This window comes from Bemisia tabaci, chromosome 3 (genome assembly GCF_918797505.1).
Source record: "Bemisia tabaci chromosome 3, PGI_BMITA_v3".
In the NCBI taxonomy this organism is placed as follows: Eukaryota; Metazoa; Arthropoda; class Insecta; order Hemiptera; family Aleyrodidae; genus Bemisia; species Bemisia tabaci.
Window position 1 is genome coordinate 15,441,603 of NC_092795.1, and position 24,599 is coordinate 15,466,201.

At 42.2% G+C, this 24,599-nt stretch overlaps 1 protein-coding gene across 1 annotated transcript in view; it reads right to left on the reverse strand.

Moving 5' to 3' along the window:
- The window catches only part of LOC109041953 (tubulointerstitial nephritis antigen-like), a 38,139-nt gene that overhangs the window by 6,114 nt on the left and 7,426 nt on the right, over positions 1-24,599 (reverse strand). The window contains exons 2-5 of the mRNA XM_019058473.2: positions 17,146-17,407; positions 11,933-11,996; positions 1,507-1,705; positions 45-337 (exon numbers count right to left, since the gene is read on the reverse strand). Of these exons, the coding sequence (XP_018914018.1) occupies positions 45-337; positions 1,507-1,705; positions 11,933-11,996; positions 17,146-17,407 (818 nt within the window). The remainder of the gene's footprint in view (positions 1-44; positions 338-1,506; positions 1,706-11,932; positions 11,997-17,145; positions 17,408-24,599) is intronic.

Sequence of the window (24,599 nt, forward strand, 5' to 3'; positions counted from 1 at the left end):
GGGGGGTTCTAAGTTTAAGCACTAGGATATGGAACTATGCTCACCCGAATTTTCTGATGAAGATCCATGCCCTGGTGAGGTGGCCGCCGTTGCAGCCTTGCTGGCTCTTGCTGTTGCAGGACAGGAGGTGTTGGGGCGCCAGGGTGATGGGGCGCTTGGTCATGATGGCGTAGCGGTCGGACGCGACGGCCGCCGTGGACACTGCCCACGAGGCGGCGCAGTCGCCGGTCTGGTCGATCGGACCCGTGATGAGTCCCGGCCACTCGTTCCGCGAGTCGAAGCTCCGCGGTATCGAGTCCGCGTCGTACATCAGCTTCAACGGCTCCATCTTCAGCACCTGTTAAACAAAGGGGTGAAACGATGAAATTCAATGCTAAAAACAAAATGGACGTATTTATGCTAAAAGGAGCCAGAGACGGGTGGAAAAGATGGAAAGTCGACGGCGCACAGTGGATCGAGTCAATAGGATAGGTCGGACAAAATTTGGAATCTTTAAACGCCTATAACTCCGTTTACACATAATTTCGAGGATCTAAAAGTGGTTCCATTGGTTTTCTCGTGAAATTTTCTATCCGAAGCACTCCTTGAAATGTAAAATGTGACGAAATAAACGCTAAAATTTGCGGTATTAGTCAAAAATTTCATGTCCGACCTCTTTAATAGACTCGATCCATTGTGCGGCGTAGGTCCGCAACCACGTATCTTGTTTGCGGTGTTCGAAAATCTCCGCTCCTATTTTATTTTTGATACGATGATCAAATCGACATCATTTTTTTAATTTTTTTTAGAATTTTCTTTGCAAAGAGAACAAAAATATTTTTTTTCTCTTTTTTTTTTGGCGCCAATAGAGAGCGCAAAGTTGTAGATAGGTGCGTATTCTGCCCAATTCGTGCACTGAGCGAGAACGTGGAAAAATAAAATTTAACATACATTTTTCTTGGAACTATCTCTTTCAAACAGCATACTTCAAACATCCACAATTAACTCCTATGTTCGGGCAACTTTTGTCCCAGAATATCCCTAGGAATTTTGTGGTCTAGAGTACCTGTTCTGCCCGTTCTGGTCGAGCTGGACGCGACATGATGATACATCCTGGTTACAATAATTCTGCCGTGCTAAGGAAGAACGTCGTATGAACATTCGATAGTTGCCAAATTTCCTCGAATAAAAATTGTATGAGTGAAAAAAGCTTTGTATAGTTGTCCTTGACATTTTCAGATATTTAAGATTAAATCGCGAGGAAGATTTCCTGAAAAATTGGAGATGAAAGATTCACAATTTTCCCGGTAAATTTGACTTTTATTGAAGGAAATATGGCAACATCTGAAGGCTCATACGGCGTTTCTCCTTCGCACGGCGGTATTCTTGCTCATTGGACGTCCATGTTGCATGTCTAAAAAATGAAGGCGCCTCGGCTTTCTTGCGAACGGAATAATACGAAAGATATCAATGAAAATTATTATTCAGGATGCGGCGAGGGGAAATATTGAAATTAAGAAGGCTCACCTTTTTCTTCGAGTGCAGATTGCCAAGCCGTTTAGCCAGTCCCTCGTCGAGGCGTCTGCCCCAAAACTCGGAGTAATTGCCGGCTCGCCAGCCAAATTCTCTGGAATTCTGGTTAATTTGTGATATGACCTCCTCTTCTACGATACATTCTTGCGTCTCACATAGGACATCCATGCGTCCACCAACGTCTTGACATTCACTGAAAATAAATCATCAATCCAATGTCAGTTGATCCTCAAATTAAAGGAAGTCCATTTGAAAGTGGCGCGGGTCTCTTTACACGCACTGGAAAAAAAAGTCTTTTGGATCCGGAGTCCAAATTCGACAAGAAAGAATACTCTTGAATCAATCGGATATTTGCTTGAGAAAAAAAAGAAATCTGCTTAAATTAAGAGGCTGGACTCTCGATTCAAGGGGAAATACGATTGAAGCAAGAGTATTTTTTCTTGTCGAATTTTTTAAGAGTCTGGACTTTGGATCCAAGAGACTATTTTCCAGTGTGGGCGGAAATAGGGGAGCAGGAACCCCCCCTCCCCCCAGAAATCTTCTCGACCCAAAAAATCTTCTTAAAATGGGTCGGACCCATTTTATGAAATATCAGGGATTTTGCTAAATGAGTGCAAGATGTATCTTTCATCCAATTGTAATTGGATCGATTTTTCTATTAGGAACAGCTCAAAATAAATGGATTTTATTTTACAATTGAGAACTAAAAGAGCCTCGCCAAAAAGTGGTGTTTTTTAGCCCCTTTTTTTATACCCGAGTTGGTCAACCGGACAGCGCTCAAATGAAAGCCTATGGTAAGGCTAACTTCCATGCAAAGTTTCAACTTGAAGTGACCCCTGGTTTAAGCTGTACAGCGTTGCCAATTTTCCAGTTTCATGTGCTAAAATCAAGGATATTGGACTATTAGTCCGGTGCATAAGTAGACTATTATACCCAAGTTGGTCAACGGGACAGGGCTCAAACGAAAGCTTATGGTAAGGCAAACTTCCAGGAAAAGTTTCAACTTGAAGTGAAACCTCGTTTAGGCTGTACAGCGTTGCCAATTTTCCATTTTTATGCGCTAAACTCACGAAATACTGAATCGTCATGGTTCAACAGACTATTATACCCGAGTTGGTCAACGAGACAAGGCTCAAACGAAAGCTTATGGTAAGGCAAACTTCCAGGAAAAGTTTCAACTTGAAGTGAAACCTCGTTTAGGCTGTACAGCGTTGCCAATTTTCCATTTTTATGCGCTAAACTCACGAAATACTGAATCGTCATGGTTCAACAGACTATTATACCCGAGTTGGTCAACGAGACAAGGCTCAAACGAAAGCTTATGGTAAGGCAAACTTCCGGGAAAAGTTTCAACTTGAAGTGAAACCTCGTTTGGGCTGTACAGCGTTGCCAATTTTCCATTTTTATGCGCTAAACTCACGAAATACTGAATCATCATGGTTCAACAGACTATTATACCCGAGTTGGTCAACGAGACAAGGCTCAAACGAAAGCTTATGGTAAGGCAAACTTCCAGGAAAAGTTTCAACTTGAAGTGAAACCTCGTTTAGGCTGTACAGCGTTGCCAATTTTCCATTTTAATGTGCCAAAATGAAGAAATTCGGGACTAATAGTCCAATGCATCATAATTAAACAAACTAGTTCATCGGTCTACGAGCTGAATACTACCCTGAGATCGAATAGAAGCGCAACTAAAGGCCATCGTAAACTTTTCGAAGCAGTGTTGCCAATTTATTATTAATTTTTTTAACATAAAATTAGGGTTTTTCCGAGATTTTTGGGGGAAAACGTACCTTCATGGGCTAAAACTTTGATGAGTATGGGCTAAACATTACGACTCGATAGTAAATGAACGCTACATACGGAGAAAATTGAATTCCGAACGCAATGATTCAGTATTTCGTGAGTTTAGCGCATAAAAATGGAAAATTGGCGACGCTGTACAGCCTAAACGAGGTTTCACTTCAAGTTGAAACTTTTCCTGGAAGTTTGCCTTACCATAAGCTTTCGTTTGAGCCTTGTCTCGTTGACCAACTCGGGTATAATAGTCTGTTGAACCATGATGATTCAGTATTTCGTGAGTTTAGCGCATAAAAATGGAAAATTGGCAACGCTGTACAGCCTAAACGAGGTTTCACTTCAAGTTGAAACTTTTCCTGGAAGTTTGCCTTACCATAAGCTTTCGTTTGAGCCCTGTCTCGTTGACCAACTCGGGTATAATAGTCTGTTGAACCATGATGATTCAGTATTTCGTGAGTTTAGCGCATAAAAATGGAAAATTGGCAACGCTGTACAGCCTAAACGAGGTTTCACTTCAAGTTGAAACTTTTCCTGGAAGTTTGCCTTACCATAAGCTTTCGTTTGAGCCCTGTCCCGTTGACCAACTCGGGTATAATAGTCTGTTGAACCATGATGATTCAGTATTTCGTGAGTTTAGCGCATAAAAATGGAAAATTGGCAACGCTGTACAGCCTAAACGAGGTTTCACTTCAAGTTGAAACTTTTCCTGGAAGTTTGCCTTACCATAAGCTTTCGTTTGAGCCCTGTCCCGTTGACCAACTCGGGTATAATAGTCTGTTGAACCATGATGATTCAGTATTTCGTGAGTTTAGCGCATAAAAATGGAAAATTGGCAACGCTGTACAGCCTAAACGAGGTTTCACTTCAAGTTGAAACTTTTCCTGGAAGTTTGCCTTACCATAAGCTTTCGTTTGAGCCCAGATCCGTTGACCAACTTGGGTATAATAGTCTACTTATGCACCGGATTAATAGTCCAATATCCTTGATTTTAGCACATGAAACTGGAAAATTGGCAACGCTGTACAGCTTAAACCAGGGGTCACTTCAAGTTGAAACTTTACATGGAAGTTTGCCTTACCATAGGCTTTCATTTGAGCGCTGTCCGGTTGACCAACTCGGGTATAAAAAAAAAGGGGCTAAACTTGGCGAGGCTCTTTCTGGCTCAAGATAGAAACATCATATGTGCCATAATTTTCTTTATGCAGGTAGGTGCTTTTATGGATGGGTCTGAAATTGTAGTTCCTAATTGAAAAATGCGGTCCAATATTTCCCCTGAGAGGACTCAATATTCCACAATTTTACACAGGCCACCCAACCCCCAGACCCACCTTTGAGGCGAGGAAAATCCCCCGAACCTGTTATAGAGCCACCGAAGTCTCGCAGATCCTCCTTAGTGGGATGTCTTTCTATGCCCCCCTCCCCTACTCCTCTTGATGAAATGACATTCTGGCCCTCCACGAAAAGTTCCTAGTTCCGCCATGTCTCTTCAACTGAGTGTGGCTGAAAATTACACATGCACGCACACAGTCAATGAACTGGGTGCAGAGTTTTCATTTTTTCGGAACAATCTTGGGCTGTAAGCAGGGCCGGATTAAGGGGGTGGTCAAGTGGGCTGCGGCCCATGGCGGCAAATCTAGGGGGCGGCAAATTTTGCAATTTTTGAAATGCAGGTATTAAAAAAAAATCGGATTTAGAAAAAAAAATTACAAACGAGAAAAGGCTACAAAATCTCTCATTTCCTGAGAGCATAGTAATTTCTAATTTTGTCGTCTCTGAGTGATACAAGAGACAGCACCTTTAATTAGTCGTGTCAAGAGAGAACCCCAACACACAATTTGGCCTGGAACGGCGCGACTTAGGGAGAAATGATGGCGTGGACTTGAGATGAAAAGGAGAAGCCCTCGGCGCGGCAATCGGCATGTAACACATACAGGGTGTTTCAGACCACCCGTACCAGGCCTTTTTCTCGGTTGTTTTAGGTCTTACGAAGTCGGAGACCGCGGGGTTGAATAGGGAATTGACCCCAAGGAATCCGAATTTCGTGGTCCCGAAACCCCCCCCATCCCCCCTTGGGGAGTAAAGGGAGGGTCACGATACTAAAAGTCACGGTTCCCGACCGAATTGCGGATAGATCGCATCAGAATTGAAAAGCACGGAAAATTTCACGTGGAATTGACCCCTAAAAATCCAAAATCGGACCATCCAAGGCCCAAAAATGACCCCCTAAAGAGGGGGACAGTACCCCCCTCCATAATTTCTCTTTGGTCTCAAAATTGACGTAGATTCTCCAGAAAAAGACGGTTTCTCAGGTATTCGACCTCGAGAAATCCAAATTTCATGGTCCCGAAGCTCCTCTAGCTCCCCTTGGGAGGTAAACGGGGGGGCCCAATTTTAAAAATCGGGGCTCCTTTCCGAATCGCAAATTGATTGCATCCAAATTGAGGAGCAGAACACATTTACATCGTAAGTGACTCCTAAGAGTTCTAATTGACCCTCTGAACGGCAGAAAGTAACCCGCTGAGGAAGGGGGCTTCGCCCCCGCCAAAAATTTCTCAGGATTCCTCTTTGGTCGCAAAATTGACGTCGATTCTCCAGAAAAAGACGGTCTCCCATGTAATCGACCTCGAGGAGCTCAGGGAACATGACATTTAGAGTCCTCGGGGTCGATTACATGGGAGACCGTCTTTTTCTGGAGAATCGACGTCAATTTTGCGACCAAAGAGGAATCCTGAGAAATTTTTGGCGGGGGCGAAGCCCCCTTCCTCAGGGGTTACTTTCTGCCGTTCAGAGGGTCAATTAGAACTCTTAGGAGTCACTTACGATGTAAATGTGTTCTGCTCCTCAATTAGGATGCAATCAATTTGCGATTCGGAAAGGAGCCCCGATTTTTAAAATTGGGCCCCCCCGTTTACCTCCCAAGGGGAGCTAGAGGAGCTTCGGGACCATGAAATTTGGATTTCTCGAGGTCGAATACCTGAGAAACCGTCTTTTTCTGGAGAATCTACGTCAATTTTGAGACCAAAGAGAAATTATGGAGGGGGGTACTGTCCCCCTCTTTAGGGGGTCATTTTTGGGCCTTGGATGGTCCGATTTTGGATTTTAAGGGGTCAATTCCACGTGAAATTTTCCGTGCTTTTCAATTCTGATGCGATCTATCCGCAATTCGGTCGGGAACCGTGACTTTTAGTATCGTGACCCTCCCTTTACTCCCCAAGGGGGGATGGGGGGGGGGGGTTTCGGGACCACGAAATTCGGATTCCTTGGGGTCAATTCCCTATTCAACCCCGCGGTCTCCGACTTCGTAAGACCTAAAACAACCGAGAAAAAGGCCTGGTACGGGTGGTCTGAAACACCCTGTATTAGCGCCTACAAGACTGCACGAATACTTCACGCATTGCATCAAACACAGTACGGTAATTGTGGTCAGCGTGAAACGGATAGCGCCTACAAGAATGCATGAATACTTCAGGCATTGCGCCAAACACAGTGCGGTCAGCGTGAAACGCATAGCGCCTACAAGACTGCGTGAATACTTCACGCATTGCGCCAAACACGGTGCGGTCGGCGCGGCGGCGGAAGTTAAAATCATTAAACCAAATTTTGTGTTTGTTCTTTCATAATTTTTTCGTTAATTTCTTATGAATGGAAGGCCTCGTCCATTAAAGATAGGTTTACGAAACTTGACTTTTGCGCAAAGTTCCGTGACCTTTTGCCAGTAAAGTAGACAGGGCTTTCCCAAAAAATGTGTTCAACATGAGTAAACGCGTCTTATGCACCCCTCCTCCGCTGGCACGTTCACTTGATGGTTTTTGTTGATGTTTCAAAATGAATGAGAGGGGGGCGGCAAAATACAAGCGGCCCATGCGCGGCAAGTAGGAAAATCTGGCCCTGGTTGTAAATTGGGGTAATGATACGACACATGGACGAGGACAAGGTAAAAGAAACCGAGAAATCTTACTTTCAGACAATTTTAAATGGTGATTATCATCTCATACATATATCAATGTGTAATTTTCATTTTAAAGGGTGTAAATCGCATAGTTTTGGAGCCGTGCTACAATTTTTTACTCTTTCATACAAGTTCAGGGATGTCATTCGGGGAGAACGGGGTCATTGCCTCCCTCCTTTCGATGAAACATTTTTCCACATTGACTAACGTTAGTGATTTTTCCCGGATTTTTTGAAGTTTTACCCACCACGAGCAAACTCTATGCCCTCCCAACAACTTTTGATCTTTAAAAGCGCAGACGAAAGGTCACTTCTGTCTGATTATTGCGCGCTTGTATTTAGTTTCATTACAGAAAACCGCCTATGTGAAAAAGGAAAAGAAAAGAGGAACCTATACGAAGGTAGTAGCACTGAATATATTGGTTATCAATTGTTACCATCAATGAAATCTGTTACCTTGTTTGAAATTAAATTTTGTCCTTTGTGATATCGATTTTGTGACCCTGATGATGAAGCGCCGTTTGCTTCGAAAAGCTTCGGTCTAAATTGGTTAATAAAATGTATGTTTTTTAAATAAAATTTTACATTATTTCTAGCAATCGGCTACACTCCAAATACCAATACTAATAAAAAAGGTCCTCGCAGGGCTGTAGCCAGGGGGGGGGGGGCGAGAGGGGGCGTCGCCCCCCAAGTGAGATTTTTCGCCCCCCCCTAGTGATATTGCGGGGTTTAATTAACTTCATTATTTATAGTCCCGGACTTTAGTCAAAAGTTCGGTTATTATTCCTCAATCCTAAAAGAGTTGGTGAATCAACTTATCAACTTATCAACAAGTTATTTGTGGAGTTGTCTTACAGCCAGGGCGCACACGCTGATCGCAGATAGCTTGTTTTTGAAGATGAGGCGACAGGCGACAGGGCATAGAGAAAAAAAGGAGGTCTTTGCATTGCGGGCATCTTGGAATTTTTTTGATGACGTAGGTCGGCACAGCGACTTTTATCATCGATTTCCGATTCGGTCCGGATTCGATCCGATTCGAGTCACATATAAGCCTCTGTGAACTCTTAAATGCTCAAGACTTTTTTATACGCAAAAATCCAAGTCAAGTCAAAGCGACTCTTTCTCACTCCCCTCCTACATATCTGCCATGTGTAACTCCCCCAGAAGAGATAGTCAGCTTGGGATTTCTAGGGATAGTCGTCAAAAAAATTCAATAACTCTCGGCAAAATACTAATTTTTAGACGTATGCCCTTCACGACTCTTGAAAACCCCTAAATATGTTTTTACTTTTTCCCCCTTTTTTTAAAAATGAGTAGTGATTTGGACACATCATAGCATAATCTGAGCAAACATAACCTTCACATTCCTCAAATATCCGTGCTTGATGGATGTTCATGTTGCATCTGCAAAACTGAAGGCGCGATAACGTGAGACTTGAACTCGAAATGCTCCGCTCTATGCTTTCAATGAGGTATCGTTCAGATTCGGGAAAAGAGTCAAAATCAAGGCCCGATCTCGTCTCTAAAATATTTTGCTGTGTTTCTCACGTAGCTCATGAAGCATCACCACAATAATAAGACAAACAGAACCAATACAACACGGAAATAGAGCAATAGAAAGGACCTGTGGTAAGACGGCGCAAAAATACAACTATTCGTGCTTGATTGATGTCGTCGTTGCATCTGCAAAATTGAAGGCGCGATGGCGTGAGGCGTGAACTCGCAACGCTCTGCCTCATGCTGCTGATGAGGTGCCGTCGCTCAGATTTGGTAGAAAAGTTAAGAAACGAGACCCTATTGCGTCTCTCCTATCTCCGGCTGTAGTGACTCTAGATTTTTTCCTATTTTTTTAAGTTCATGTCTGATTATTCTTTTTTTACGATGTATTTGAGGACCTGTATCTAAAGCTCGTTTTTGCCGACATCATACATCCCACGGGTCACATATTTTCAGCAAGCCTCGGATCAATTTGACCTGGCTTGGGTATTTAAGGGTTAAGTGAGTCCTGGTAAATGTAATTGTTCCTTACACGTATCAAATCATTTCCGAGGTCTTAATGGAGATGTTGCATGTGTGGGGGATTTGCGATTTGACCATTGATTCTTGTGTAAAAGTTCGCGAGAAACACGATGGTGCCACTGGTTTTCTCTGAAATCATCTCCCAAGCTCAAAAAAAGCTCTCAAAGTGAGGCCAAAATGGAGGGGATATCCCACCCTATGTTTTCCCTAATGCCTCGCGTCCGAAAACACATTGTTCTTAAATCAATTTTTGCCCCCCCCCCCCCCGCGACCTACAGATTTCTCGCCCCCTCATGTTGAAATTCTGCCCCCCCAATCATACCATCCTGGCTACAGCCCTGGGTCCTCGCGAAAAGTATTTATTTGCTTTTTGCGTGAAATAATAAGAGACATATCTTGCGCGATTGAGTCCTTGCCCTTGCATTGCCATTCGCCGTCCAAACTCAAAAGTAACGAAAATAACGCGGGCTTGATTGAAAAGCAACTATGTGAGAGATCACAGTCTACATATTTCAACAGGATGGAGCATGTTCAATGATTCAAGATTGATGATAATGCAACGGAAGTCGTATTGAAAGTGCTGCGCCCACGTCGCAATTCCGAATCGAATAGATGGCGGCAAAAATAATATCCATAGATCTCTTCCCACTGCGTTGCGTTTGATACTCATTTTTGTTTTCGTTTGATGTAGATGTATGTCAGAAACCACTCCAGGAGATAACATCTCAATCCGCGCGGCATGTAAATAGCTCACCCAGAATACCGCCGTGCTAAGGAAAAACGCCGTATGAACTTTCAGACGTTGCCAAATTTCCTTTTATAAAACGCGAATTTCTTGGTAAACTTATGAATATTTTTATTCCAATTTTTCAGATAATTTTGTTCGCAATCTCACCTGAAGTCCCTGAAAATTTCAAGGACAGATATTCATAACTTTCCTCAAAAAATAACATTTTATAGAAGGAAATTTGGCAACTCCCGAATGTTCATGTGGTGTTCTTCCTTAGCACGGCAGAATAATGGAGAGCAAAATCGGGAACCGCGTGAGCGATGGAGTGAAGAACGCCCCGCACCACCGGTTACATTGCACCGAGCTCTGGAATGCGGAATGTCCATCTAACTGGGTCATGATGAAGTTGAAGGAAAAAGTTGCACCCAGTGCAGATTGGAAACACGTCATTCTTGACTCATGCATGATTTATGAGATGCGCGTCGTGAATTTGAAGGAGGCGACGGTAATTGCATAGCCTATCATTTGAAGGCGCATTATGACGTCCCTTCATTAGGAGCGAGCACGAACCAGAAATTCGCACTGTCCTCGACGATTCCGTCTCGCGTCTCGCGAATTTCATACGTTGCGCATAGAAAACCCCCTTAGGCGATGCTCCATTTGAACGAAAATAAAATATCATTTGCGCTGAAAATTCAAGCTAAATTACTGAAAATTTCATCACTCGGCACGAAAGAATGGTCCATATAGGTTTGATTCAAATTCGATCTACTTCCCTCATTTACGCATCCTAAGCCCTATACTTTAACATACACTGGAAAAAAAAGACGCTTGGATCTAGAGTCCAGACTCTTGAAAACAATGACAAGAAAAAATACTCTTGATTCAATCGTGTTTTTGCTTAGATCGAGAACCAAGCCTCTTAATTCAAGCGGATTTCCTTTTGATTCAAGCAAAAATCCGATTGATTCAAGAGTATTTTTTCTTGTCATTGTTTTCAAGAGTCTGGACTCTAGATCCAAGCGACTTTTTTTTCCAGTGTAGGTGGATACAGGGGAGGTGTATGCCCTCTTCCCCTCGTTCGCCCGTAAAAAGGAGGAAGAAAAAAGTCAAAAAGAGAGAAGGAAAGAAGGGAGGAAAGAAGAAGGAAAAACGCTTCCATTTGGTAATTAATCACGACGAAATTGACTTGAACTGCACATTTGATGCTTCAAAAATGCGAAAAGTTTCTGAGGAGTGCCCCTAGACCCCCCTCACGCCCCCTTCCCGCCAATCGAAATGTCTGGATTCGCCTTTGTACTTTTAACAAAGCAATTATCAAAGGACAGTGTGAAGTCATGAATCAATGACGGTAAAAAAAAAAAAAAAAAGATGTAGGCAATTTTTTAGGAGAGACATCCTTAATCCTTGTCATAATCGGTTGAAAATAGTAGCACTCAATTGACGATAATCTTTGGGGTTCCCATCACGAAAATGTATGTTGGCGTCATTATTTAACTTCAACTAATTTTCTCCTTTTCCTAACAATAATAGACTCGATAAATCTGCTTATTCAAGCATGGCTTGGGACAAGGGACTAGAGTTTTAAACTTTCTCATGTCTGTGAGTCTCTTACTGGAATTTACTTCCTCGGGAATAAGTCTGTACGAACATGCGGGCATAAACATGCATTCGGACGCACACTTTGAAAAGCCGTAAGAACCATTCGGCACTCTCCGATCTTCATTCCTGGCATTCAGCTTTCCCGAAATTTTTTTGCCTCTATGTGTAAGGTAAAGCTGAAATGGTCCATAGCTTGAGTCTTATCAAAAAGTAACGATTTATTCCATTGCCTCGCCGATGCAAGTGAGAGTAATGAAAGTGGCCATTCATGCGTCGAATTCGGTGTGAACACTAAGGGTCATTAAACAGTCAAGTACTCACCATTCCTTGCAGTTGACTTTGAATTTTTCTCGGTGGAGGTAGTATCTACCTTGGAAGTAACAAGCTGAAACAGTCAAAATTAAGAGACATTGAATTGGAAGCGAATTTTTAGAAAAAAATACAATGAAAAATCTATTGAAGAGAAAATACGAGGAGCGAAATTTGATTAACATTGGGCCTTGGATTTCGCGTTCAGCTGAGTGGAACCAACGGAATTACATCAGTGTTTCCAAAATCTGCAACTTCAATTCTTTTCTTTTAAAAATACTAGTTATACACACAGTGATACAATTTAAACGATCGTTTCCCTTCAGAATTGACGATTTTTTGGCGAAAAAAACGTATTTCCTATTCAGAGTAATTTATAAGAGAAAAAGATTGAGATGCACGATTTTTACAAAAATTTCATCGCGTTGGTTCTCTCCTTCTAAATGTGATCCATTTTTCAATGAGAATCCACTATTTCTGACTCACCCAAAAAAGGAACAATATACATAGGAAAATCAATGGTACATATGTTGTTTCCATACAATGGCCCAGAAATTTTGGTTCCGTAATGAAAAATGTAGTCTAGCTGTCAACAGTTCAGTTCAATTCTACCATCATAAATTTTTCCATTTTTCTTCAATAAATCGTTCTATCACAAGTAAACCAACATTTTTTTTTCTTTTAAATTTGAAAGATAATTGTGATATACCATTAAGAACCCTCGCAGAAAAAATGAAGCTTAAAATGGTGATCAGCTTTGTTTGAAATAAAACATTTTGTGTGGTAGGAGGATGCAAAATCTGAGGAAAGAGTAAACCGGCGTTCTTGTCTTGGCTGCAGAGTGTCATATTTATCAAAATGATAAAAATGAAGGCTCTCGTCAGATTTTTGGAAAACAATCTGCTAGAGGGGAGGCCTACTTTTGAAATTCATAGCTGCCTTGACCTTGACCGTCTTGCGACCTTGACATACATACGGATTCGGTCTTGGGTATACAAGGATTCCTTTCATCTCTCCTTTTCGAAAAAAGGAAAAAAATAATAAAAAACGGAACCGTTGAAAATGGCGCATATTTACACGGCTCTCCAGAGATCACGTCAAATAGATTCAAGCTGTTCCTCGAGAGACGAGGCTTTATTTAACTGTGTTTTAGTGCTGTTTGCTCTGCCAGCCTCACATTCACTAAATCGCGTGTTTTTTCTTTCCTTTCAAAAACCCGGGAGATGAACACCGAGCAGAGCAGCGACGCCGGGATGCAACTCAAAAACCGCGCATCTGCACACGCAACGACTCGCCGAGTTGCGCGGTTTCTCGTCGGCGGTGCAGAATGCGTGTCCTCCCAGACCGGGCTCGGTTTCAAGTCCCGTTGTCGTCTTAATGAAGCGTTTCATAACTTGCTGAAGAGGAACAAAACAGTTTTTTGTGTGACGTCCTTCAGCTCTGTTCCCGGTTTTACTGCCGCGATAAGCTGAAACCGCCCAACTCTGATTCGAATCCGTGTTGGATGGGCGGTTTTTGCCGAGCGCGGGAGTTTATGGGTACCAGTGGCGTGGCGTGAATTGCGATTTATCGATTGTTGTGCCATTTAAACCTGTGGAAAAGGATCGATACACAGGGTGTTCGCAGCGAGCACCTTAATAATCGATTCTTTACCACGGACTCAAATGGGGAAATATCGATAATCGATCGTTCACGCCACGCCGCTGATGGGTACTACGGGACGCCCGCGACCGCCCGGAGCCGATAAGTAGGTACGTGCACCATAACCTCGTTATTTAAACAGATTTCGACAGTGATCTTACGATACTCGTCGCCTTGTGCGTTTTTAAAAGCTTTCAGCTATTCGGACGATAACGGAAAAATCGATGCCGATGCCGATGGGCGATGTAATTTCGAGTAGATACGACATGTGCTCCCACCCACTCGAGTGGTGTGAGCTGAGCCTCGGAATATTTGGACGTCTCTCGAGCCTTCCTCCGTGCGATCCATGCCCAAGCTCAAGATAAAGCTCGTCGTACTTCCGCACGGCTAGAGTCGCCAAACTTTACTTCTTCGCGATCATGTCGCTACTTGGACGTGGGTTCATCTAAGACAAGGCTCATATAACATTATCACCTCTTTCCAGTGCTCCCATTTCCCGGAACAACTTCCAAATTCCGGAACTTTTGATATTTTCCTGAATTTTTCCCGGGACTTTTGAAATTCCCAAAGTATTCCGGATCTTTGCATTTTCCGGAACTTTCTCGGAACTTTTGAAAAATTCAAAAGGAATCTCGGAACTTTTGACGGTCATGGAGTGGGACAAATTGGAACAAAATAGTTCCAAATCCGGAACTTTTGACGGCCATGGAATCGGAGCACTGCCTCTTGCATCGCGTTACCGATTCATCAGCTGTTGAAATTTGATGAACACTCTGTATATCTGTTCAATGTTAACCGGTGCACAGTATGGATCGAGTTAATGGGAGAGGTCGAACAAAATTTGGAAACTTTAAAAGGCTTACAACTTCGTTAAATCAAAACTTTGAGATGTTTGAAGCGGTTCCATTGGTTTCCTCGTAAAATTTCCTCTCAGAGGCACCCCTCAAAATTTTTATTTAACGACGAATTAAACGTCAAAATTTGCGGTTTTAGTTAAAAATTTCGTGTCAGACCTCTCTGATTGACTCGATCCACTGTGCGGATGCTAGGATTCTTTGTTCCATAGTGTTGCCACCAGAGGCAAAAATGTTATCTGGACCCTGCCCTAAAATATAATAAGCTCGTCTATGCCCCCTGACAGCAACGCGGCCCAACCTCCAGAGGACGCTTCGCGCCCTCTAAGGCCGCTTCGCGGGCCTGTGCGCAATCGGAATAGAGCGGGATTATTCAGGGACTACCTCCCATCAATTAGCAGTAGCCACAAAATTCATGAAAAGCGCCGGGTAGATCTTCCAAAAAAACTGCGAAAAAAATGAGCATGATTCCTTGAGATCTCTAAAAATAGCGTTAAAAAATTTGCTATGACAAGAGATTAAATCTGACCAAAGGTGGTAGAACCGACCAAAAAGTCTTGGAAAATGACATCAGAGCGGTTCTTAGGGGCTTTGTGACAAAACGCTGAATAGAACGCAGACAATGCTCAAAGAGAGAACGAACATTGTATTGCTTGCTTAAGTTATTAAAACAAGTTGGAAACCAAGTTGGAGGAAGCACATTGACATGGAGGATGACATCATGTGCAGTTTTCCTCAGTAGGTGATATCCCTTTAAATTATAAATCTAAGACCTTAACGTTCAGGAAATTATCATTTTTTGCTAATCATGTGGTTCAATCATCAAATAAAGTTAACAACACCTTTAGCTGTGCTGACTCATTAAACAGAGAGATCAATCCGATCGCGCGACGCTACATGTGCGCAGGAAGAGAGAGGTGCAGGAGTTTCTCCCAGCTAATTTCTCCCCTTAAAGGTAATTTCTGCAATCGAGGGATTTTTGGATCCTGCTATTTCACCACGAGAAGTTTGAAAGTAGAAAACCATAGACGGATCTAGATACTAGAATGGAGGGGCGGTAGGGGGGGCTTTCCCCAGAAAATTGTCGAAATTTTAAAGCATCTAATATGTATTTTGAGTCAATTTTGTCATGGACGATTACCGCGGGCGTAGGGGGGTACGCCCCCTACGCCTTAGATCCGCCTATGTATAGACAACCCTCTACACCCGATTAAAAATCTCTTGACATGCTACTGTGTCAAGGTTATTACGCCGTGATTCACTTCCCGTATTAACCAGAAGCGGATTATACTTTTCACTCCGCTTGTCACTGTGAAGTGCACTATGCAGAACACGTGCACACGTGGGGATTGCACTGCAGTGCATAGAGCCAATCACGGCAGTAGCGAAAAAAAGGAAAAGTAGGAGAGGGGAGAGGCCGGAATGAGGAGGATGAGACGAGGCAAGCAACGGAGACAATCCCACCGCACACGAATCGACGAAAACACGGGTTTTTAAAAATCGGAAATGATAAGTGCTTTTGTTCGTCTGGAGAGTGATTTTCTGCTTGGCTCAGCTGCGCCGCCGGTGCACCGCGCTGCACCGCTCCGGTGAGCGAGGCGGTGGCGTGGAGCGAGAACTGAATGCGGAGATGCTCGTATAAATCAATCAGATGAGATGCAATGCAAGAATAAACTTAGCATAATGCACGGGCTCCAAGGTCACTCCGCTGCCCTACAAATTGCTCTCTCATTAACAACAAGCTCCGATAAAATGACATAAAATGTAATCTGCAGTTTATTAACGGAGCGCACACCCAGGCGCACGAGGAATGAGGCAATGAGGCAGGCAGGCTCCGGCGACACTGCACTCTGTGGTGTGTGCAGTATCCGTTCCCATTATACGAGTCTCGGTTTCTTAGTTCCTCGCCAGAATGACACATACCGGGTGTCATACACTGCCACATTGTGGTCGCTTCAATCAGATGTATTTCCGCCGAACAGAACCAAGTGCATTATGACGTGAGCCCTGTTATGCATACGTTCTTATGGGTCTCAGGGCTCATGTCATGATGCGCATAGTTCCGTTTGGCGGAGATACATCCAATCGGTCCGACGATAAAATCGCTCATGAGAATGGGGCACGAGTGAGGATCGAGTCCGATTCCCTCGCGCGTAGCATGGGCACAGTGGGCGCTTTTTGACCTGCCTCAACGTGCTCGCGAGTGAGGTGCGGAGGCGGTAGGAACCTTTGAGCGGCTGGGAGATTCCTATTATACAGGGTGATTCAGGTTAAACGGCCAGACTGCAGGAGCCGAAACACCTCCAAACCCCCTTTTTAAATTCAGATTTCGATTTTTTTTTTTTAGATCATTTATGAATCCAGGGCATGAAAGTGCATGGAAAGTTCAAAGTTTCATGAGATTTGGCTCACAACCGTTCCCAAAATTCAGGAAAAACGACTTACTTTCCGAAATTTTGAGGGGGGGGGGGGTAGCTCCGACTGGGGGCACTTTTGAAAAAAAAAACAGCATACGACAAAAAAGTCTTCTTTTGACCCATAAACAGACTAACAAACGGTACCCGTACCCCCGAGAGACCTGACAGTCAGTCTATCATTTACCCCCGTAGTGTATAAGAATCATCCATTTTAACCAATGGGATTGCTCTATACTCCTTATGCCTTCTTTGTCTAAAGCTCTGTCTATCAATTTCAATAATCGGCCCGCTGGGGCTCAAAAAGCACACTTACTTCTAACCTCCTCCGGCGGTCTTGGGATTCCTTTACAGTGAGACCAGAAATCAGGACAACAATCGTCATTGCTCGTCCTGTTACAGAAATCATCACAGTAGCAGAGAGTGCCAAGAATGGGTACTGAGCAGCCATCTTGTCTCCCTGGACAGCATCCTTTCGGCCTTGTTTCGCAATAAGGCCCTTCGAGATCTGGAGCGTATTTGATAGCTTGAACACATATCCACAGTCCTACAGTGACTACAATAGCTCTCCAATCTACCTGAAAAAGAAATTGAAAAACATCAAAATAATTGAACAAGGCAAATAATATCGACGGTGTAAGTCGGCAATCACGTAACTCGGTTTGCGACGTCGCGTCGCAGACTTCCTGTCATACTTTATTTTTCAAACTGAAAACTACACAACGGAAATTCTTTAAAACTGCCGTGATTTTTCTTCTCGGAGCGAAGAAAAATTCTGCATTTACTTCAAGGAATGATGTCAATTTGATCTCCTTTAAAAAAACAACATAGAGGTGGAGATTTTCAGACACCACAAACAAGATAGGTATGTGATTGCGGACTTACACCATCGATATGATCTTGTAACACATACTCGTGACCAAAAAAAAAGAACTTTGAAAATAAAAGTTAGTATATCGACGGTGCAAGTCCGCAACCACGCATTTCGGTTTTCGACGTCGCAGACTTCCTGTCATACTTTATTTTTTAAATGGAAAACTACTCAACGGCAATTCTTTATGAAACTGCCATGATTTTTCCCCTTTGGACGAGGGAAATTCTGCGAAAACTTTAAGGCATTATGTCGGTTCATTCTCTTGTAATAAAATAAAATAGGAGTGAAGATTTTCTAACACTGCAAATGAGATACGTGGTTGCGGACTTACACCATTGATATGTTCTATTCTCCATATTAACACAACGTTAGGGTTAGGTACTTGTTTACTGTATGTATACAAAACGATGTCCAAGGATAACACACATTATATTTTCCTTTAAAACATATTTTTTTTAATCAATTAAAATGAGAATTATTCATACAGAGTATGCAAACAGTTCAAAATCATGAGTTGAAAAACGCTGACTCCGCAAGATTAAATATTAGAGCCTAACACTAAGCGGAGCGGCGACGCACTGGCGCCTACAAACCTAACAGGGATACTTCACGCATTGCGCAATGCGTGAAGTATCCCTGCTAGGTTTGTAGGCGCGCTCTCTGCCCGCCGGCCGCGCCGCGCCGCAGCGTGCCACGGCGCGGCGTCTGAAGCAACTATTGCACACCAGAGGTATTGCATAGTATCATAAGAAATTGAAGGCGCTCCAACATATTAAGAATGGCAGGCATCCTTCAAAAATACGGAACATTCCTCGCAAAATAAATCAAGATAATACGGCACAAAAAGAGAGCGGTTTTTTCTAAAATCAAAAGGAAACCTGCTGGCGCTCGATTCAAACAAAAATCTGATTGAATCAAGAGTATTTTTTACCGTCAAACTTTTAAAAAGCCTTGACTCTAGATCTGAGGGACTTTTAATTTTTAGGAAATATTTAATCCATCAAAATCGCAGTCTGAATATCACTAAAAAACTAAAATATTTTATGAAAAATTCGTAATTGTCCTGGAATAAATTAATCAATTTTTGTATATAAAACTTCGCAAATTTGCAACGCAGTTGAGCCCCCTTGGCCTTCAGCCCTTCAACTCTACTTTCCAGTTCCTAGATGAGGAAATAAGTCGACCTCATTCTCCTTTCCGATAATCCTATTTCGAAATTAACGTAATCTTGCGATATTCCCGAGGGCGATTTTTTCGAGACTGCAGGCTCTTCAGTTTCACTCGGTTGTTTTGTTTCCAAGTTTCATTACGCGCATTGTGCTGGTGCATGTGTGCGCATTTCATTGTGTCCTGCGCGTCATTGACCGCAGAGAAAGTGCATTCGCATGTCAAAATTGGATCAAGGTACACCAACCTGTTGCTCGAAAACGAAACCGACTCGCGGAAACATTGGCACAACCGCACACGCAATCGAGACTTGTGATGACTATCGGTTCGCAGCCAAAATACCGATGCCGATATTTTGTGTCTGTTTGGAATCCTAAACAGTTTCCGCGGTGGGAGAAGATCTAACGTGCATCTGCCACGGCAACTGCACTATTTTAAAAGAACCGTAAGTGTTGGGTTCTCAAGATGGAGCCGCTTGACTGTACTGCCGCGCTAAGGAAGAATGCCGTATGAGCCTTCAGACGCTGCCATATTTTACTTCAATAAAACATAATTTACCAGGGAAAGTATTAACATTTTTCTTTCTATTTTCTCAAACAATTTTGTTCGCAATTTTATCCAAAACGTCTGAAAATTTCAAGGAAAAATACGCATAATTTTCTTAAAAAATACATGTTTTATCCGGGGCAATTTGGCAACTCTCGAATGTTCATACGGCGTTATTCCTTAGCACAGCAGTGTAGAAATGACAATGACCGACGACGGTGTCCTTCAAAGTGCTGATCTCCTACACAGCCTACACACATGTGAGCTTTATCCCGAAAACATCAAATACATTTGCACTCACGTCACATACCTACATAGGTTCACACCTCGGCGTTTAACAACCCACAAGTCTCACCTTTTCACGAGAGGAAGAAATGGATCCGGCTCAACAGAAACGTAACGTGGCAGTAGCGATTCTAGAATTATGGCAATACTGTTTTTCATCAATTTAAAAGTATGTAAAACAATCGATTCTTGGTGACGCAACTTGCCTTAACTAATATCGATATTTTCAATGGATTTAAATCGAGTGAGAATAGTGTTGCCAGCTTGCAAAATCGCCACTGCACCGAGGCGCATCAAGTTTAAACCGAGGAGAAGAGGTCTGAAGTTTTAATTCTCAGAAGACTCGATGTAAAGGACTAAATTTAATGACTATTATGACAGACAAAGTATCTTATAACGGGCGTAAGATAGGGCTGCCAAATTTTCCACACACACGGAACTGTTATTGGAGATTTCCAAAAACACTACTAATTCGATTTTTCTAATAGAGTGAGTCAGGTTCCCTTTGACTCTGGAGTACAGATTGATAAGTATCCTATCCAACATGCATGCACTTTGCATACATATTTGTATAAGGAACTGTGCTACAAAATTAGTCTCCATCATTAAGGTGATTCGATGGACGCCATATTTTGTATCAGAACGGCATGCGATATATCGCATCAATTGGTTCCATTTTTTCAGCTACTCGTCATTTTTCTCCAATTTTGAGATCGCAATTCTGTTGTCAGGAGACTTAAGCCCTCACTTACCAATTTTAACAAAGAAATTCAACGTAATAAAGGCGTGGTTTTTTTAGAGAGAAAACATCGCATTCGATACTAATATCGAAACTGCACTCGAATGCGATATTTTCTCCAAAAAAAACCACGCCTTTATTACGTTGAATTTCTCTCTTAAAATTGGTAAATGAGGGCTTAAGTCTCCTGACAACAGAATTGCGATCTCAAAATTAGAGAAAAATGACGAGTAGCTAAAAAAATGGAACCAATTGATGCGATATATTGCATGCCGTTCTGACCTAAAATATGGCGTCCATCGAATCACATTCAGGCAATTTAAAAAAAAAAATACCACGGTAGACAAATTACTGCATAGTAGATACTTTTTCGAAGAGGACTTTCATGATAGATGGAGTTCACTAGCCGCGTAAACAAAGAGGCTGATCGCGCCGTTGGAAATTTGTTACTTTTCCTCTTTTTTCCGTTTGTTTTCTGGCTTCAGCGGCATGAGATTACAAGGTTTGAAAATATGCAACTCGAGATGCAAGAAGCAAGAGTGCTCCTGCATAACAAATCTATAGCAGATGCACCGACGAACCGTTAGCTATCTTTATGGCTTCACTCTGTGCTCCTGTGAAAGTAATTTACAGCGCTTTTATCTGTGCTTTGAACTCATCTTCAAAGTTTTAGGTCCCAGATGGAGGCCTGCCGCCAGCTATCAGGTCTCATATAACTGGCAGTTTTGGTCTCAAAACGACAAGTAATGGCCAACAGCTGAACAACCCATGTCGCAAACCAAGGCTACCTGATTATCGTAAATGAGATTAATTAAGTGTATAAGGAGCCATATCCTCACCTGATGGAAAGTTAAAATACCGAATTTTAACGGCTCGACTATGATTCAATGAAGTATCAGGTAGAAATAGTTATTAAGCTACCTGAATTTGAGAAGTTTGATCAATCCTCTCAAATAAACAGACGGTTGTAATTCAGAGTTAAAACCCGTTTCCTATGTGTATTGGGACAAATTTTACAAGACGCTTTCCAAGCTGACGAAGGTGAAAATTGATTTGATTTGCATGACCCAATTTCCACTTCTTGGATCCGACGAAATGCGTTTCTGTCTGTTTTCGTCGGCTTAAAGTTTCTCAAGAGCAGAGTGAACCACTTTTATACTTGGTCGCATACCGCTTTTTAGTCATACATACGATTAATAATTAAGGACAAGAGAGGACTAAAAGAAACAAGATAGGAGAAAATCCTACATTTTTTTAGTAGAATCGATATTGTTCAGGATTTTTAAATTTTCAAAAGTCGTGAATTAACCTGTGCAGAGCTACTAATGAAGACTTGCAATTAAGAAACATTTAGAGGTAGGTATTTGTGGGGGGGGGATGATAGGGAAAGAGGGACAATATAGCAAAATTTTGAAAAGTGTATTATTGGCCTATTCGCATTGAGGAGATTGTGATGGTGATCATGAGCGTAAGCTTTTGAAAAATCTCTCAAAACTGATCCATTTTTAGCGGCTTGTCGAAACTTATTCTCAGAAACAATAAAGAAAGTCTAGGAAATCGCTATGAAAGTTTTGATCAAAAGAGGGGCTGAAAGGGACCCGATGTATTTTTTTCGTGATCTAGGATAGTCTATAACTGTAACTATGGATCTCTATATAGACAGGGCCGGATTTAAGGGGTGGCCACATGGGCCGCGGCCCATGGTGGCAAATTTAGAGGGGCGGCAAATTTTTACTTTTTTTAAACGTAGGTATAAAAAATCGGATTCAGAAATAAATCGCAAATGAGAAAAGGCGACAAAATCTCTCATTTCCTGAGAGTTTAGTAATTTCTATTTTTATCGTATTTCGGCGATACAAGAGGCAGCACTCTTAATTAGTCGAGCTAAGCGAGAAACCAAGCACCCAATTTGGCCTGGAACGGCGCGGCGCAGAGTGAGATGATGACGAGGACTTGAGATTGAAAGAAAAAGCCCTCGGCGCGGTGGTCGGCGCGTTACACATATTAGCGCCTACAAGACTGCATGAATACTTCACGCATTGCGCCAAACACAGTGCAGTCAGCAGTAGTCGGCGGTAAACGCACAGCGCCTACAAAAATGCATGAATACTTCACGCATTGCGCCAAATACAGTGCGGTCAGCGCGGCGCGGCAGCGGAAGTTAAAATTATTAAACCAAATTTATGTTTTGCACATTTTTTTGCAAAAAATGTGTCCAACACGAGTAAACGTGTCTTATGCAACCCGCCCCCTCCGGCACGTTCATTTGATGGTTTTTATTAAAGTTTCAGAACGAATGAGAAGGAGGCGGCAAAATACAGATGGCCCATGGGCGGCAAGTAGGTAAATCCGGCCCTGTATATAGATCATTTACACCGTTTTTTAGTCTGTTTGAAGCATTTCTATATGGACAATTGAAAAATCACGATGTCGCAAAATTAGGTAGTCACAGAGGCTTATCGTGTATGTGTTCGCAATTTTATGGGAGCCCGAGGTTTTATTTCGGTAGAATGGAGAATTCCTATTGTATGCTGCAATGACAATGAGTGTGGTTTATCGCCTGAGTGTTTGCAGATTTCAGTGGTTTAAATGCGGCTTAGCGATGAATTTCGCAGATAGAAGATGTATTCCCATTCACTTCGATTAAAATCTAGAAAATCTATCAAACAAAAACAATTGATGTATAACTAAAACATCCCATGAGAAACTTATCTAAAAAATCGCCCTTTGTACTCAAAATCCCAAGCAGAAATTTTCAGAGACAGGGCGCGAAAGCGAGTACGGCTAGAATGAATCATTTTTTCAAGTTTTCGATATGTAATTATCTTTCAAATCTCAGAGGAAATATTTAAGTAACCTATTTACTTTGAGGGCACGGACCTAAAGACTTCGAATGGAAGTTGATGGATGAATTCTTCACTAAAGTCCTGATGCAAAAGGAAAACGCAGATTTCAAAAGTCGCCTCTGCTAATGTTTCTTCAATATTTTCGTCGGTTGCAAATAAGCAGACCGTGGAGCAGCTTGGGAAAACATAGTCCCATTCCAGTTATTCCTACTAAAAGATGAAGACAAAGGAAGATCTGATGAATGGTATTCTTGGAGCATCGATGCGTAATTTAACCGCAAAAGCGTGTATCTGGCGCGCAAGAAATAATTGCCTTCAAGTTGACATGTATGCAGCCTAGCACGACAGCCGTGTTCGAATAGTTATCGCTCGAAGTTCAGGGGCCTTTTAAAGAGCGTCCCAGTCTCGATCATGTTGTTCACATGGGGAAGGTGACGGCCTGAAGAAGTTAGGCAGCTAATTGATGCCTGAATTTAAAATACCTGTTTATATACAATTAATTTTAAGTAACACGAATTGAAATTTTTACAGTATGACCAAGATGAACCATTCAACAAGATAACAGTCATTATTCTGACTTTAAGAAAGTTTGAAAGTCACGTCGAACATCCATTGACTCCTAAATTGGTTCGGCGGGTATAAGTTATTTGAAGGCAGATGTGATTCTCAAAGACTTACAACGCAGTTTTTTATTTATCAAGAGTGGCGGCAGCCACCCCCGGTCGAGGAAAATGACGTCCTACCAAAGTCCCGATAGCAAAGGGGTGGCCGATTTTATTTCACAGTCGTGAATCTTAGCATTATTACTGGATCGCGTGTTTTCTAATTTTCTTTGTAAAAATCCTTTGCATACAGAGGAACTGATAACTTTAATTTAAAGTGATCCTTCCGCTTCAAATATTGACAAATATTTAAATCCATAATCATAATAATACAAATGATTAATTCTGCTTTGGATAGCCAGTCTCCATGAAAATTGATTGTTTCACTTACAGTTAAGTGGACGAAACTCGAAATTGTCATTTTTGAGAATTACCATTGTGAAGAGATTAAACATATGAGGGGGCTTAGTTGCATTGCATCGTTGCATAAATTCACCTGGTTACCTATTTTTTCATTCAGTAACTGGCGCATGTTGACGGTGTACCTACCAGACCACGTATCTCTGTTTGCGACGTCGTAGACTTCCTGCCGTACTTTATTTTTTAAATGAAAAACTATTCAACGCCAATTCTTGAAAACGTCCGTGGTTTTTCTTCTCTCTGTGGGAGGAAAACTCAGTGGAAATTTCAAGAGATGCTATTGATTGATTC